Source organism: Calypte anna, chromosome 28, assembly GCF_003957555.1.
Source record: "Calypte anna isolate BGI_N300 chromosome 28, bCalAnn1_v1.p, whole genome shotgun sequence".
In the NCBI taxonomy this organism is placed as follows: Eukaryota; Metazoa; Chordata; class Aves; order Apodiformes; family Trochilidae; genus Calypte; species Calypte anna.
Window position 1 is genome coordinate 796474 of NC_044273.1, and position 16346 is coordinate 812819.

A 16346-nucleotide genomic window follows, 5' to 3' on the forward strand; every position below is an offset into this window, starting at 1 on the left:
CTCCTTTCTCTCTTATCCATCCCCTGATCTGTGTTCAGCTCTGGGAGGTGCACGCATCTGCATTCAGGACCAAATGTGTGGTCCTTGATTTGACATGTTCAGTGAGGAGACGTCCCCTTCTGTTTTCTCTGTTTTTGCATTAAGGATTCTGTAATACATGAAGACTAGCTTTTTAGACTGAATCAAAGCTTCCAGACCCTTGATTAGCTCAAGGATCTCACAAATTAACCACTATGGCCAGGTGCTGTGGTGGCACATTGCCGCCGTGTTGTAACACCCCTAATTTTGATCAAGAGCTTCTGGCCTGGTTTTATATCATGTTATCAAATACCTATTTCTGCTGGCAGGTTTCCGCTGCATTTTTTTAAGGCTGTGTAACACTTCATGTGAGCGAGTTTGGGAAACTCCTGTAGCCACAGCTATGCAGTGTTCAGAGCTGGCCGTGCTAATAATCCTTCTGGCATCTGGTCTGTGCATGCGGGAATGAGGAGAAGAGGAACAGTTCTTTTTTTTTTTTTTGTGAAATCTTCCTTATATTAATAATAACTGAGCATGAAATACAGACATATTCTCTTTTAAAAACACTGCCTCCTTTTGTCTTTCACGCCATTTGCTCAGCACATCACACACTCACACCTCCTTGCTGGCCGAGCTGCTTCCATGTATTTCAGCATCACATTTTTCTACTCTCAAGATATCTGGATGCCTGCCCGGTCCCTGCTCAGTCCTGTTTGGCTTTTGGATGCTTCTTTCGGGCCGTAAACATTAGAGGGAGCTAAAGACTGCTGCGTGCGCCTGGAAGGACAGGAGGACGCAGCTGATTCCTGGCAGAAGTGGCCTGGAGCCTCCTCCCAGGGCAGGTGGGTACCGACTGCTTGATCCCACAGCCCTTCGGCTTCAGGAGAGCTCCCAGGAGGGTCACCAAGAGGCCCCTGGCGTAGCAAGGAGGTGATGTGAACATCCAGCCCAGCCCATGCTGGTGGGGATCAAGGTGGTAGAGGCTGAAGTCTCTGTGTCATAGCATTTCCTGCTTGCAAATCCTCCTCTGGGTCATCTTCAAGAAACAGAGATGCCTCCAAGGGGGCTGGTGTGCCTGCCAAGGAGGATGTGTGCTTCTCTGTCGTGCTGGGAGGAGATTTGATACCCACCGGAGCTCTCCAGATGACCTGGGATCCAGCAAGTGATCCTTTCCTGTTCAACACTGATCTCCCCAGCACCACCACCTTTTGTGCCTTACTCACCGTCCTGGCCCTGCTGTGGCTCATTAGACAGATCCTATTTATTCTGCACATGATGAACTAAGCAAGAATGATTCATACTGTGGTAGTAGCCAGAGGCTCAACCCAGGACCAGTGTAAGGAGAATAAGAAGAAATAAGAAGGGATAATACGGATAGCACAGAAATCTGCAGTGGGACACTTGGTCACCTTGGTTCTGTGGAATGGGGCCAGGCATTTGCTACAGCATCCCCAGGCCAACACAGCAGCAATTAGCAGTGTATTTGACAAAAGAAATACAAAAGAAAGAACCACATGGGAGAATCTTACATCCCCAAAATACATCTGACAACCAGGGCTCCTAAAAACGGCACGGCGCCGATACTTCCGGAGCTGATAGCTAGCAGATTTCTTCACCAATTAGGCACTCAGCAAACAGCAGCACTACTTGAGATGGGGTAATTGCAAGATCATGAAAAGCCTGAGCACAGCAATAACTCGAGGTGAGGGAATCACTGTGATTCAGTTGAAGGATGATGAAATATTGGTCTGGAAATAGAGGGTCTAAGTTGGACAAGGGCTGGAATGGAACTGGTGGGAGCAGAGTGCTCTGAGTTCAGTGGCAGAGGACACCTGGCCTTTCTCTACCTTGTAGAGGAAAAAATATATTTACAGCATATATATTCCAAGCAAAAGGAATGTTGGGGCAGTGCTTCCCTGACTGAGCAGCTCATCTCATAGGAGTTATGTTAAGAAGAAATGAAGCTCCAAGGAGGGCTGCATGGCAAAGACAGAGTGTTGGGTGTTAGCCAGAGGAGGGCTGAAGTGGGACTTGCCAAACCCTGTGATTTGGCACCAGACCTTTATTTAAACCTTCAGTCAGTTGAGAAGATGAATCATGAGGCCTATGACCCACTCCAGACATGGGTGGCAGTGAAGTCTCAAAGGGGCACAGACAGAGATGCTCTCCTAAACTTTAGGAAATCCTCACACTGCTCTCTTCCTGCTGACTGACCACAGCTCCCAAAGCCTGTGAAGTTCCACACAGAGCTGAAATCCTGGGAGAAAGCCAAACCTGAACTCCATGGCTCTCCAAAAGCCTCAGTTGCCCATCCAAGCCCACAAACACAAGACTGACCAAGGCCTTGTCCAGCTGGTGGAGGTGACAGCAGTGCCATGCTGTACTCATGACACCAGGGAACCAGCCTGCTGCAGGGCTGGACCCATGTGCTGGGATCTGCCAGGGTACACTGCTTCCTGAGATGGCTACAGAGAAGAGAACCTGCACACCTATGCACCAGCCACAAAATGACACCAAAAGGGCACATTCTAAAAAACAAAAACTAACAAAGGTTTGTTTTGGTTGCTGGACAGAAGTGGTGACTCACTGAGCATTTTTCAGCCCTTCACACCTTTCTCTCCACATGCTCTCTGGTTTTGGGACTCACTGTTTAGAACACCAGTCTAGGACTGAGGTCATCTGTGGGCCTCATGGTCCTTTTGGTTCTCGTTTTAAGATTTGTTTTGAGCAGATAGTGAATGAAAACCTTGGTTAATCATCCAGCTGGTCTCCTGTCACTTATATAGCCAGGTTGAGGCCCAAAATGCCAAAGACCCTTTGTCTGCCTGCTTGCCCACCCTCCTTGGGTTGCTACAGCATGGCTGTGGGGCTTTTCTCCAGTGGAAATCACCAGGGACTTATTTGTAGAGCCTTATCCCAGCAGGGGAGCCTGTTCTGTGCTGCTGCTCAAGCACCAGAGAGGCACAGGTTATTTTAACCCAGCGTTGGGTTTATTTTTGGAGTTGCCCTTTCTCTGCATGTGCTCTGCAACCATCTCCAGTTACCAGATACCTGTGAAACCAGGGGAAAGAGAAGGGGGGGGGGGAATTGACCATGCAGAGAAATTTTACAGACTGAAACCTAAACCAACCTCTGCAGGAAAGGCCCCTTTTTGACACAACCTTCCTGGGATGCACCCAGCAGCTTAGATCATCTGCAGGGTCTGCATGTAAAAAGAAAAAAAACTGTAAAAACATTGATGCTGGTCCCCCAGCAGGTATGGAACCCTCTCTGCTCTGCTACCTCTGTCACCTTCCCCAGCCCCCAGGTGCTCCCACATCCCCACCACCTCCAGACACTGCTTGGGGGCTCAGCAAGCCCAGGCCAAGCTCCCAGCCCTCCCCTGGGTGCTGCATGCCCAGAAAATCCCATTTCCAGAGCACTCCCCACTTCCCTCAAGTTTTCCCCTCTGCAACCTGATGGATAAAGGTGTGGGGAGAAAATTAAGTGGGGAGAAAATGAATGAGTGGTCTTTCAGAAGGGGGGGGGGGGGGGCACACCTCAGGCAGACTCCATCCTTCTGTTTATTGAACCATGACCCTCCAGCCCCCATTTGGGGACACAGTGGATCACACCACCCCATGGGAAAAGTGAGTCAGGGCCTGAGCTGCTGCCAGCACAAATTCCTGGCATCCAAACCCAGCACTGGGAGTCCAAACCCTGCCTGGCCCCCAGCCCCCTTTCGACCAGCCACAGGTCGGGGAGGAGGTGGTGAGGTCTGGGAAGGGCAACCAAGAGGAAGATCCTTTGGGTGGCTGCATTAGGGGGCTTGTTTGCCCTGTGCTGCCTGACCCCCCAACACCCAGGCACCAACCACGTAGGTCTCAATGCATTTTTATTAAATTCTTACAAAACAGAATACAAAATTCTGGCATCAACAATTGTTATAAAGGAAAACTTCAGTTCAGCTGTATCAGTTCACCTGGTACATACAGTAAAGTGCTTGTTTTTGTGGTTTCTTTTTTTTCCTTTTTTCCTTTTTTTTTTGTGGTTTTTTTTTGTTTGTTTGTTTGTTTTTTTTTCATTTTCTTTTTTTTATTTTCCAGCCAGCCCCCAAGCATTGGCTGCCCTTGTACAAACCAACAGTGCGTTAACGTGACTTATCGAACCAGCTTTGGCAGTCTTCATCAATTGTAAAGTGGAGAAAGTTTCTCCTGTTTTGATTAAAAAAAAGTTAGCTTCACAGTAAACATTTCTAACCAGTTCTAAGTCGAGTTAGTCGGCCAAAGGAAGGGTGGGGGGGAAGAAAAGGAAGCCAAAAACGCTTAAAATTTCCAGCCTTTAAAAGAGGAAAAAAAAAAAAAAATCTTTTTGAAGTTGGTTTCCGAGACAGATGCTCTGGGGAAAGGCTTTGGAAGAGGAAGAAGAAGAAGAAGGGCATTGGTGAGAGGGGTTGGCTGGTGCTGGACTGCAGGTCAGGGAGCATCTGTCTGGAAACCACCCTGGGAGGGGATGTCCAGCCCCAAGCATCACCCAAGCACTGCAGAGGCCCCCAGAGGTGCCCAACACTGCTGCTGGTCAGGGCGAGAGGGGTTTGGGAATCAATCCCCAAGCTCTAAAGGCATTTCAAGATCCTTCATAAACTCACAGCCCCCGCACACCAGAGCTGCCAGGAGCTCACCAGCCCGGGTACCCCCATGGGGTCCACACTCAAACCAAACCAAACCCCAAAGCCAAGCCTGAGCAGAGCGACTAACAAGGAGCTGACGTGCTCCCCAGCACCTCCATCCCCCCGATGCAAACACCTGCAGCAGCTCTGGGCATCCCCAGCCGAGGATGCTCAGCAGGGATGAGCCCCCCACACTGCAGGAGCCATCAGGAGAGGGGGGTTTGCTGATAGAAGAGAGAGGGGTCTCACACAGGGGAAAGGAGGGAAATTCTGCTCACCAACAAAAGCACGGGGGACTTAAAAAAACTAATAAATTGAAGACATCCCCCAGCGCTCCCCTTCCCATGATTCTTTTTTTGTTTTTAAAAAAAGGGCTGCAGCGTGCAGCATCACCAATAGCTTCCACAACACCAGCTCAAGGCATCGCGTACTGTACACATCATTCAAGTATTTCTTAATGTAAGACAACAAGGAATTATCTACAACTGATAAAATAAGCTATAAAAAGCAACGATGTACAATCAAGATGGATTTGTGTCTTTTTCTTTTGCCTTTAGAGGAGGCCTCTCCACGGTGTCCCAGTGCCTGTGGTAGGGGCTGTCCCCTCACCATCTCCCAGTTGGGGTGGTGGGACCAGGAGCTTGTAGGGGAGACTGCAAGGGTGAGGTGGTTTTGGGGGGGTGGGAAGGGGAAAGGGGAGCTGCCCTCCCTGCCCCACTGATGCTGCTCAGCAGAAGGGCTGCAAAGGGCAAGAGAAAACAATCCCTGCCCCAAACTCCATCAACACCCAAGATCACCATCTCCCAAGATAACCCACACACACCTCCCTGAAACAAAAAAACAACATATATTGCATAGTATTGCTGTCAGCAGTCTTAAAATAAAAAGGAGAACTTTCTCTTCTGGAGACAGTGACTGTCTTCATCTGAAGACCAGGGGAAGTCTCTTCCCCAGCTCAAAGCAAGCTCCTAAAGCCTTCACCTGTGCACATGATGGGCAGAGGCTGCTTTTTTCAACTCCAAAGCTCAAAGCATTGAGTTGGGAGGAAGAAGATGGCTAATGAAGGGGACACCCTTTCCCCCTCTATCTGGTGAGATGCAGGGAGGGCAGTGGGTACAGCTCAGTGGCATGGAGCAGAGGTTTGCTGCTCCAGCTTGGTGCAGGGGGGTTTGCAGGAGCTGGACCCCAGCTCACTCACCTGGATCCAGCCCTAGACCCCAGCCAAGGCCTCATCCTGCTGCAGCATCCCAAGTCCTACCCACACCTCCATTCCCTTTCTTCCCCAAAGCAAGCTCTGAGGAAAAGGCAACCCTGTGCACACACATGCATGAAGACACAGGAATAGTGAGCCACGTGAACACATGTGAACAGACATGCACAGCTCTCCCCAGCCACCTGACAGACCCTGCACTGCTCAGGCACTGCTACCCCAACCTCTAACCCTCTGGCCCCACATCCCAGCCCACTGCTGCACACCATGGCCCTTGGGGGCTGCTGCCAGCCCAACCCAAAGCCCACCAGCACCCCCTGGGCACTGGGCACACTCTGCACCCCCAGACCCCTCCCTGCCACAGCAGCCCTGGGGCCAGCCCAAAGCCACACCAGGTCACACCACCCCACAGCTCTTCACCAGGGGTTCTCTTTCCCCAGACCACCCCACTAGTCACAGAGAGGCATTTTTTTGGCTGGAGCCCCTTCATCCCACCTTCCATGTCCACAAGGGCACAGCTGCCAATGATCCCCTCTCCCCCCCTCCAAAAACAGGGGGTGCAACACCCAGCCCAGTGCAAGAGCACAACCCCAAATGCCTGTGCATCCCCTCGGCTCTGAGCTTACCCCTGGGGAGCTGCTGGCTGGAGTGTGGGAGGAAAGGAAGACATTTCTCCATGCCCTGTAGAGAAGCACAGCTGGCAATTTAAAACCAACAATAATAATAATTAAAAAAAAAAAAAAAAAAAAAAAAAAAAAGGAAAAAGAAAGAAAACAAACCAAGAAAAAAAAAGGGGGGGGCGAATAGCTTATTCTGGAAGCAGGCTGCCAAGGAGAGAGGGTGGCTTGGTGGGATGGGGCACTGCTCCCTCGCTGGCACCATCCCTCCTCAGCCTCAGCGGTTCCCTGCACAAGACCCCATCGTGTCCCCCCTGGGGACAACCCCGAGCACGGGACGGAGGGGCTCCCGGACCCCTGGGAGGGGATCTTATGGGATCTACCCCAAGACCAGAGAAAGACCTGCAGCTCCGAGGGGAGGGACGAGGTTAAAACCCAACTCCCGTTGTTGGAAACGCGACCGAGGGTCTTTTGTTCACAGTATGAAATGAGCTGAGATCGTCAGAGCAGCCGCGGATACAAAGAGTCCTTTGGTGTCGGGAAGGGGGGGGGAAAGAAAATGTCAAAGGAGTAACCAAGAGTCAGGAAACAAAAGTCCATGTGTCTGTCAGATGTCCTTGAGTGTGCCCTGGGTGAAGCAACCTCACGCTTGATTTAATACCTTAAAAAAAAAAAAAAAAGATCTTAAACAATCCCTCCCACCCCCAGACCTACAAGATCAGCAAAACCTTGGAAACCAGCCACAGGGAGGAGTCCTGATCTTGTCACTAGCCAGAAACGGTGGGGACTTAGGGGTGGGGGGGAAGTGGTGTGAAGAAAGAAAGGGGGAGATGGGGCATGGGGTACAGCAGGTCGGAGGGGCACAGCTCAGGCTTGGTCGGCCACCAGGACCAGCGGGGCCACCAGATGCTGCCCGGCGGCCACCGCTTTGGCCAGGCTGCTCTTCTGCCGCCGCTTAGCCAGCTTGGACTCGGAGGGGGGGGAGAGCTGCATGGCCCGTGAGGTAGCTTTGATGATGATGGGTCGTGCTTCCTCCTCCGCCTCCTCCTCCTCATCCTCGTCGTGCCGCGTCAGCTGGCGGTTGACAGCAATGGCCTCGGCAGCAAAGGACGTGAGCTCTTTGGCACTGCTGTTCCTGTGGGGAAGGGCAGGGGGTGAGGGGCTAGAGGGAGACTGGGGTCAAGTATTGGGGTGCTCCCTCCCCTCTCCTCCCAGACTTGCATGCCACTCTGGACCAAAAAACATGGCTTGAACCCAAATCACATGCTGCAAGGGCTGCCCGGACAGCAAGAGCTGCAGCAGAGCCCCTGAAAAGCAGCAAGAGTGGAGGGGACCCAAGATTTGGGGGGCTGGGACGTGTCCCCCCAACCCCAGAATCCCCATGCTCACCTCTGCAGGATGATGGGGGTCGGCAGGGTGTTGTCTGGGGCACACTGAAACAAAACACAGTCGGTCAGAGCTGCGCACTCCACAGGAGGTGTCCCCCACCCCGGCTTTGGGGAGCAGAAGGGGGGGCAGCAACACTCACCCCTGCACCCAGGGGTGCTCCAGGACCTGGGCAGCACTGAGCCGCTTCTTGGCATCTCTCACCAGCAGCTTGGAAATGAGATCTTTGGCTCCAAAGGAGATGTGTGCCCAGTCCTTGTCAGGGAACTCATATTTCCCCTCCTGGATGCTTTCGAAGAGCATGTTCTGTGCAGGGGAAGGGGGGGGGGAGGGAACAGAAATAAATAAAAAATAAGAGGGGCTGAGTTGAGAGAGGTGCTGCCAAACGGTCGGTGGGGTTTTGGCAATGCCAAAAATGTCCCCCCCACGTACCTGGCAGGTGTGGCATGCCTCGCCTCGGTCCCAGCCACAGTCAGAGCCACAATGGCCCACGAAAGGGGGGTACCCACTGAGCAGAATGTACAGGATGACACCCAGGCTCCACAGGTCACAGCGCTTGTCATAGATGGACGCCTCCTCGTTGAAGGCTTCCACCACCTCCGGGGCCATGTACTCAGCAGAGCCACACTGTGGGGAGAGGGTGGGGTGAGCCCCGAAGGATGGGGGATGATGGGACAGGGCTGGGGGGACCCTGCCAGAGCTGCATCCCCTGAAATGAGGGTTGCAGGCACGGCAGCTTCACAGGGCTGCTCCTGGCAGAGCTGAGGGCCCTGTCCTCACCGGGCTTCCTACCACATCCCATCACAGCAGGGACACCACCAACCTTTTGTGGTCACCCCAAAGGAGAGAGGAGGCAGCTGCCACCCCAAAATAAAAGAGCCTAAAGGGGTGCAACCACCTCCTGGGCACTCCCACAACCCAACCAGCTCAGCGCCTGCCCCGTCTCCTCGTGGGAGCGGCCACAAAGCACCGCGGGCAGGGACGATCCGGCTGGGGCTGTTCCTCTGCCTGGTGCAGGGAGGGCTGTGGGAGCAGGGATGGCCACCGGGACACTGACAGGATCTGCTGCTGCTGGAGGAGTCCCAGCCCCAGCCCCTTCCCGGTTCCTCCATCACTCCCGGGATTCTGGGGCTTTCCACAGCACGTGACTGACCCGCAGCCCACACGGGCCTCGTGACCAGGGCAGACCCAAGCTGCAGCCAGCAGATAATCACCCCCTAACATAACCAGGGGCCTCCTAAGGAGAGGCCTCCACAGCCCCAGCAGCTGATGCCACCGCAGGAAAACAAAACCCCAACCACCTCCCTGCACCAGGGCTTTAACTCTTCAGGGGCCAGGACAGCCACCTCCCTCCCCTCCCCCCCCCCAGCTTTCTGGGAATGGGGAAACTCAGGACACCTCAGGAATTCAGCCCCTTTCCCAGGAGGAAGATAAATGCAGAGGAATAAGGGGGCTTAGGGTGTTTTGGCCACCACATCTGCTGCTGTGCACCCCTCATCAGCACGGGGGGGGCCCTGCTGCAGGCAATAGGAGCAGTGGGGCTTCCCGCGGGGGGGTGAGGAGGCACTCTCAGCATCCCCCGTGGGAGGTGGGACAGCTCCTCACAACATGGGGGTCCAGCCCAGAAACCTTTGGGGTGACCACCCACATTATATCCAAACAGCATCACACAGCAGGTAAGGCGGGGGAGGGAGGGGCGAGGGGGGGGCAGCCCCCTCCCACCCACAATCACAATGCCCACCCCCCCCTCCCGGCTCCCCCAGCCCTGACCCACTTCCTCCCCCCCCCCCCGCCAGCCCCGGCCCCTGCACGGCCGCCTCTGCCAGGGACGGCTGTTGCTAAGGCTCACGGCAGCCCGGGCTCTGCGCCAGCACCCCCGGGCTCTGCGCCAGCCCCCCAACCCCCCCTCTGCACCGCCCGGCCCCCCTGGGCTCTGCGCCAGCCCCCCCGCACCGCCCGGCCCCCGCTCTCCTCCTCCTCCCGCCCCTCCCCCCCCCCCCCCTTTCCCGCATTACGAAACCGCAACTCCCCCTCTGCTGCGGGGCGGGGAAGGCGGCACCAGCGAGGGGAGCAACAAGCGTGGGGGAGGTCTGCATGCAGCCCCGTCCCCAAAACCCGAGGGGCAGCCCCCCCCACGGGCATTCCCCCCCCCTTCCTCTGCCGGGGTTTGCACACTTACCGGGGTGAGCAGCTCCGGGGTGGAGATGGGAGAGCAATCACCATTGAGTTTGATGCCACTGCCCAGATCAAAGTCGCAGATTTTCACGGGGGAGACCTGGAGGAAGGAAGGAAGAGCAGCCAGTCACCTCCCCCCAAGACCCCCCTGGGCACCTCCAGCCTTGCTTTCACACCCCAGCTGCTCATTAGTGCCGGGTCGTTTCCATGGCGTATGCTGCAGCAGCAACAGCATCCCCTGTGGAGGGGACCTGTAATACCCCCCCCGGCAGCATCCCCTGTACCCTCCCTCCCCCCAACCATCCCTGTGCTCACCCCAGCTCCTCCTCCCTCACCTGCTCATTGCTCTCACACAGAATATTTTCTGGTTTTAGATCCCTGTGAGCGATTCCTAGGAGGAAAGAGAAAGAGATCAGAAAGGCAGAAATCTGCCCCTCACCCCCAAACCGAGGCCTCCCACCCCCCTATATATTCCTGGAGAAAGCTCCAGGGGTGGCACAGGGATCCCGCCCTCCCTGACCCACATCACCGCAAAAAAATTGGCCCCAAGTCCTGGCCAAACCAGAGGAACAGGCTCTGCACCACCAAAACCCTCGTGATGCTGCTGGGCCTGACCCTGCGTGCCTGGGGCCAGCCCTGAGCCCTGGGCAGGAGGATCAGGGGAGGCAGCACCCCCCAGGGGAGGTGATAACGCCCCCGGGGCAGGGGGGGGCACGGTGGCTCCCTGGGGCATCCCAACTCACCTTTGTTGTGCAAAAAATGCAGGGCACTGGCTATATCCTGCACCACCATGCTGGCCTCCAGCTCGTTGAAGTGTCTTCTCCGGTGGATGTGGGTGAGGATGGAGCCTGTAGCCAGGGGAAAGCAGAGCTGGGGGGCTCGTGGGGGGCTCCTCTCTCCCTGGCTCCCCCAACCCTGGCATCACACTCACCTCCTCTCATCTTCTCAAACACCAGGTAAAACCTCTCCTCCTCCTCAAAGAACTCGATCAGCTCCAGGACGTTCCTGCAGGGACAGTGGCATCAGCCCAGCACCCCCCTAAAACCCTCCAGAGATCCTCCTCTTGCTGCAGCCCCCTGCCCCCCCCAAACACTCGCACCCACTACAGATCCCCGGGGCAGGGAGGGGGTTTGAGGGCACAGAACAGGAAAATTGCATTTAGTGATTGAAACCACACAGCTGGGGCCCCTCAGCTGCATTTCAGGGGGGCAGAGGGACTTTCAGCCCCCTGATTGCTGGCAGCCCCTCCTGGCTCCCTTGTCCCTCTGCAGGACCAGCGCTGGCAGCACTGGGCTTGGCCCCCAGCATCACCCCACCTTGGCCCCCACCCCGTGCCCCCATCATGGCAACTGCTAAGGGTGCCTCCCAGCCAGGCCGAGGGGAGGGAGAGCTGCCTGGCTCTCCCATGGGTGTCCTGAACATCAGCCTGGTCTCTGCCCTACTGCCCACAGCCACGGGAGGGGCAGGGATGGTGACCCCCCCCTGTGTTACCTGTGTCCCTGGCACTGATACAGCATCTCCACCTCCCGGAACACCCTGCTGCGGATGTGACCCAGCCGCTTCTCAATGATCTGAAATGCAAAGGGGAAGCTCAGGGAGGGGCACTCCTGATGGGTTAAAGATGATGGGGAGGGACATGGGTAAGCTCTGCACCCCCTCCCAGCTAGCCCTGGGGACCCCTGCAGCCGGGTGGAAGCAGGCAGGGAGTGCCTGAAGGGGTTAAGGCAGCAGAACAAGATGTTCCCCACCTCGGTGCCAAGCCGCTCCCTCCCGGGGCTGGGGCCAGGGCCAAGAAGAGACCCATGTGACACTGCCACGGGCCAGCGCTGGCACAGCCTGTGCCCAGGGGACATGGCAAAGGGGGGCCAGGGGTCCCCACCTACAGCATGGGTACAGCCTGTGCCCCTGTGCGCGGGGGACATGGCATCGGGGGGGCAGGGGGTCCCCACCTACACCATGGGTACAGCCTGTGCCCAGGGGACATGGCACAGGGAAAGGAGGGAACAGGGGGTCCCAACTCACAGCCTGGCAGATGGAGAGATGGGTGCTCCCACCAGCCCCAGCCCTTTGGGGCACAGAGCACCCCACTGCTACTCAGCCTACTCCCCACTGCCTCAGTTTCCCCACTGAGGCATCCAAGGGTCTCCCCTTAGGCGATGGGTGACACCAAGTTCTCCTTCCACATGGCCCCATTTTGACACTGGGCCCATCCCAGCCCCTGACACTGTGGCTGGGAGCCTCCAACACCCACATGCCTGCAGGGCCATGGAGACCTCCCCGTGGTGAGCAGGACCTGGCCACCCTGCCAGCACCACACCCCCTTCGAGTCCCCAGACCTGCTGCAAGCAGTGATTTAGTTTTCCATCTGCTGTAATTTCCAAGGAGAGGAGCATGGCTAAAGGGGTTGACCAAGGTCCCAAAGCTGGGTGGGGGCAGGTGTGACACCAGCATGGCCTGGCTCTGGCCCTCTCCTTCCCCCTCAATCCCATTCAACCCTTGTCCTGTGCCAGCATCACACAGTCATGCAAGCAGGAAAAGCCCCAGATGTGCAGGGTAGAAAGGGAAACTGAGGCAGAGGTAGGAGGGAACTGTTTGCACTCTCAGACAGCAGAGGTTTGTTTACCTTCACAGCATACTCCTTGTTGGTGATGAGGTTAATGCAGGACTGGACTCTGGCGTGAGCCCCTTCTCCCAGAACCTCCTCCTGCAGCTGGTAAACATCTGGAAGGGGAGAGGTCACCTGAGTTGCCAGCCTCCCCCAGCATGGGACACACCACGGCTGTCCCTTCTGCCCAGGCTTGTCCCCACATCTGAGGATACCACGAGGGCTGCAGCCCTGGCCCTAGGCAGCCCCTGCTCACCTTCAAACCTGCCAGAGAAGCTGTCAGTGGCTCTGCAGCGCTTCTTCTTCTTGTTCCTTTTCTTGGCATCAGGGATATCAATGGGCTGACTTGAAGGCATGTCTGCAGCACAGCAAAGCCACCACTGAGTCACCCCCAGCCACCCCCCATGCTCCTCCAGCATCACTACCCCAGGGCAGACCTCCAAAGTCTCTGGAGGAGCCCAAAGGGCCAGGGGCAAGGATGGGAGGAGTCCCCCAGCACACAGCACCCTCAGCTCACCAGGACGGGGTGGGCACTCGAAGTTGAAGACAGGCTCCAGGTGGTTGGACTGGTCAAACTCCAGGTCAAAGGGGTTTTGTCCCTGTGGAGGCCAAGAACAGGAGTGCAATAGTGGCCACTGGACTGGATTGCTACTGGCCACTCAAACACGGAGCATATACTGTCCCAGTACAGAAAGTGTGCTCCTGGCCCTGGCACACACCCTGCCCACCTGCCCACTGGTGCAAGACACCAGCTCACGTGCAGGACAGCAGCAGGACATGGCAGAGCCCCAGGAAAAGCCATGGGAGGAGAAAAAGGAGGAGGAAGGGTTTGATCATATCTCCTGATGAGGATGGTGCTGCCAGGTCATGCCTCCACGCCAGCAGCTCCACACCAGCATATGGGGAACAGTGAAAGGGGACTCAGGCTGCCTGCACCAACCCAACCTCAAATCTGCTTCCAGGCCTCAGATACAGTGAAGGGGGAAGATAAAAAAAGCCCTGGGGCAGGATGGGCTCAGGAGCCACCACACCGTGTCCTCCCAGCTCCCTGCAAGGTCATGGTGGGCTGGAGCCTGTGACAGTGGGGACATCATGCCCGCCTGGTTTTGAGACTTGGCAGGACCAGCCCCCTCTCCAAACGCTCCCCCTGCACCCTGGAGGGGAGAAGGGAATGGGAACCCCGACACACTCCAACCCCAGGTGGCTCCGGTCCCAACACCCCGAAGGGGACACGGATACCCTTTGCCTGCCGGATCCCTGGGTGGCCCCCGGATGGGATGGGGCAGTACCGGGGTGCCCGGGCGGGGAGGTGAAAGGGCCCCAGTATGTGCGGGGGTTACGAAATCTGTTTGGGCGGAGGAGGCGGCTGCCGGCAGCACTCCCGAACCCGCCCGCTGCCCTGGTGCCCGGGCCGGCTGCCAACCCCAGCGCAGGAACTGCGAAAACCCCGGTCCCACCGCCAGAAACAGCCAGAAAAACCCCGCTTGCTGCCGGGGTGGCTCGGGAGAGGGGGGGGGGGGGGACACGGACTGGGGACATTCCCACCGCGGTGGAGGAAGGGAGAGCACGTTAGCAAACCAAACACCATTCCAGATCTCTGGGGAAAAACATTCCTGCCCAGCGCTTTGTCAGCTTATACCCTGCCCTCCCCACCCCAAAAAAAAAAAACCAAAAACAACAACCAAAAATCTGAAATTTTGGAGTGCAACATAGCCCTTCAGCTGCTGCCCCACCCCCACCCAAGCCATGGGGCCAAGGACCCCGCATTTGGGTGACCACCCCCCAGAATAAGTCCCTGTTCCACAGGCAGGACGAGGCTCCCGGAGGGAATACATGGGGGACCCAGGGGGGGCACAGGGCCCTGCCAGCTGCTGCAGCACCGACACACAAAAGGTTTGGGGGATGGGAGGTGCGGCGGACGCTGCACACTGGCTCCATCAGCACATCCGAGGTGTCCCTGTCCCCAGGCACCCTGAGGGGGGGGGTATGTGTGGGGGGAGTGTTGAGGAGGGAGCCAAACGCCAGCCAAAAGCCTTAAAAGCAGGATTAGGTGTCAGCTAAAATAAGCCGGGCAGGTTTCGGGTGATCTCCCAGCATCCCTTGGAGCGCCGGGAGCCAAACTAAACAAAGATCCCACCAAAGCGCTGGGCCGCAGCCCGGGACAAGAGGCAGCGTTCAGGATCGGGTCCCCTCCCGCACCCCCCCCGACGGTGACAGCAGCGTGACGGGGCACGGGTGGGGCAGGGGGTGCCATGGCCACCCCTGAGTTCTACCACAGCCCCGGAGAAGGTGCCAGGGTCTGGCCCACAGACGTTTGCACAACAGGTCCCGGGGTCGGTCCTGGTGAGCCCCTGCAGTCCCCCAGCCCAGCAGAGACCCCCTCACCCCCCCGTACCCTTCGCCCCACAAGCAGCCGCCGCCCCCCCCCCCCAGCATTGCAGCCCAGCCCCCTGCTCCAACCCGGCTCCCCGGTGGCACATTAAGGGTTGCATGGGTGCAGCTAGGGGGGGCACAGTGCTGCCTCCCCCACAGGGAATCCCCGAGAGCTACAGCTGGGGGAGCAAACCCTTACTGCAGCATCCCAGGGCCCGCCCGGGGGAGGGGGGGAGTTCTCTGGGGACCCACCCTCCGGGAGTAGCCCAACCCTCGGGGCGAGGGGGACAGGGGGGTTCCGGTGCCCGGTTTGGGTGGCAGCATCCCGGGTGATCCCCTCCTCCGGGGGGTGTCGGAAAGGGGGCGCGGCGGGCAGAAAGAAGCCCTCCCCCCTCCCCCCCCCGCCTTCCCCTGCAGTTCGGGGATGCGGCGCATAACGCTGCAGCCCGCAGGATCCGACCGCCGCGGGCCCGCACCGGCCCAGTCCGCACCCCGGCCCTGGAGCATCCCCAGAGCCCCCCCCGGCACGATCCCGCAGCACCCCCCCGGCGCGGTCCCCGGAAGAGGAGCAACCCCTTACCTTGAAGGAGCGGTGGAAACCCGGGATCTCTGATTTCTTCTGCACCATCTTGCTGCGGGGAGGAGCGGCGGGGGGTGACGTTGCTGAGAGAAATAGGGGGGGACCGAAAAAAAAATAAAAATAAACGGGAGGGGGGGAAGGGAGGCGGAGGGACGGGCAGAGCCGGAGGGGAGTCCGGGGGGTGGCCGAGACCTGCGGGGAAAGGAGCGAAGGGGGGGGGGTGTCAGAGGGCTGCGGCCCCGCCCGGCCCCTCTGCCCCCCCCCGTCCCGGCAGCTCTCACCGGCACGGCCCCGCAGAGCCGCCGCTGCTGGTGGTACCGCAGCCCGCACCGCCGCCCGCTCCGCTCCGCACCGCTCCGCCGCCGGGAGGGGACGCGCGGCCGCCGCTCCCCACGCTTTTATAGCGGGGACCGGGCCCGCCCCGCCCCGCCCCCGCGCTGCGCCCGGGACGGGGACACCCCCCCGGGACACAAACACCTCTCCCTTCCCCCTCAAACACCCCCTCGGCGACACAAACAGTCACCCCCCGAAGACACGAACACCCCCCGGACCCTCCCGGGCCACGCACACCCATCCCGATAGCACAAACACCCCCCCCCCCGGACACCGCTGGGGACACAAACTCCCCCCACCAGGGACACAAACTCCTCCCCGGGCCACCACAAACATTCTCACCAGGAACACAACCCCCCCGTCCCACCCCTCCCCCCCGGGAAAACAAACACACGGTCACC

At 57.9% G+C, this 16346-nt stretch overlaps 1 protein-coding gene across 1 annotated transcript; it reads right to left on the minus strand.

The window, feature by feature from the left end:
- Nucleotides 1-3875: 3875 nt before the first annotated feature.
- MKNK2 (MAPK interacting serine/threonine kinase 2) lies at nt 3876-15970 on the minus strand. Its single transcript, XM_030466355.1, has 14 exons — nt 15894-15970; nt 15613-15804; nt 13177-13258; nt 12916-13017; nt 12678-12775; nt 11546-11625; nt 10986-11059; nt 10798-10902; nt 10390-10445; nt 10059-10154; nt 8312-8506; nt 8022-8185; nt 7883-7927; nt 3876-7628 (listed from the first exon to the last, which is right to left on the minus strand). The coding sequence occupies exons 2-14, from the start codon at nt 15658-15660 to the stop codon at nt 7361-7363; spliced, it is 1413 nt and encodes a 470-aa protein (XP_030322215.1). The 5' UTR covers nt 15661-15804; nt 15894-15970; the 3' UTR covers nt 3876-7360.
- Between the last annotated feature and the right edge of the window lie 376 nt (nt 15971-16346).

Coding starts and splice junctions, on each gene's coding strand:
- MKNK2 (XM_030466355.1), bottom strand. CDS start 15,660: ATGGTGCAGAAGAAATCAGAGATCCCGGGTTTCCACCGCTCCTTCAAG. Junction 13,259..15,612: donor GTTTCCACCGCTCCTTCAAG/GTAAGGGGTTGC, acceptor TGGCCTCCACAG/GGACAAAACCCCTTTGACCT. Junction 10,155..10,389: donor TGTGTGAGAGCAATGAGCAG/GTGAGGGAGGAG, acceptor TCCTTCCTCCAG/GTCTCCCCCGTGAAAATCTG.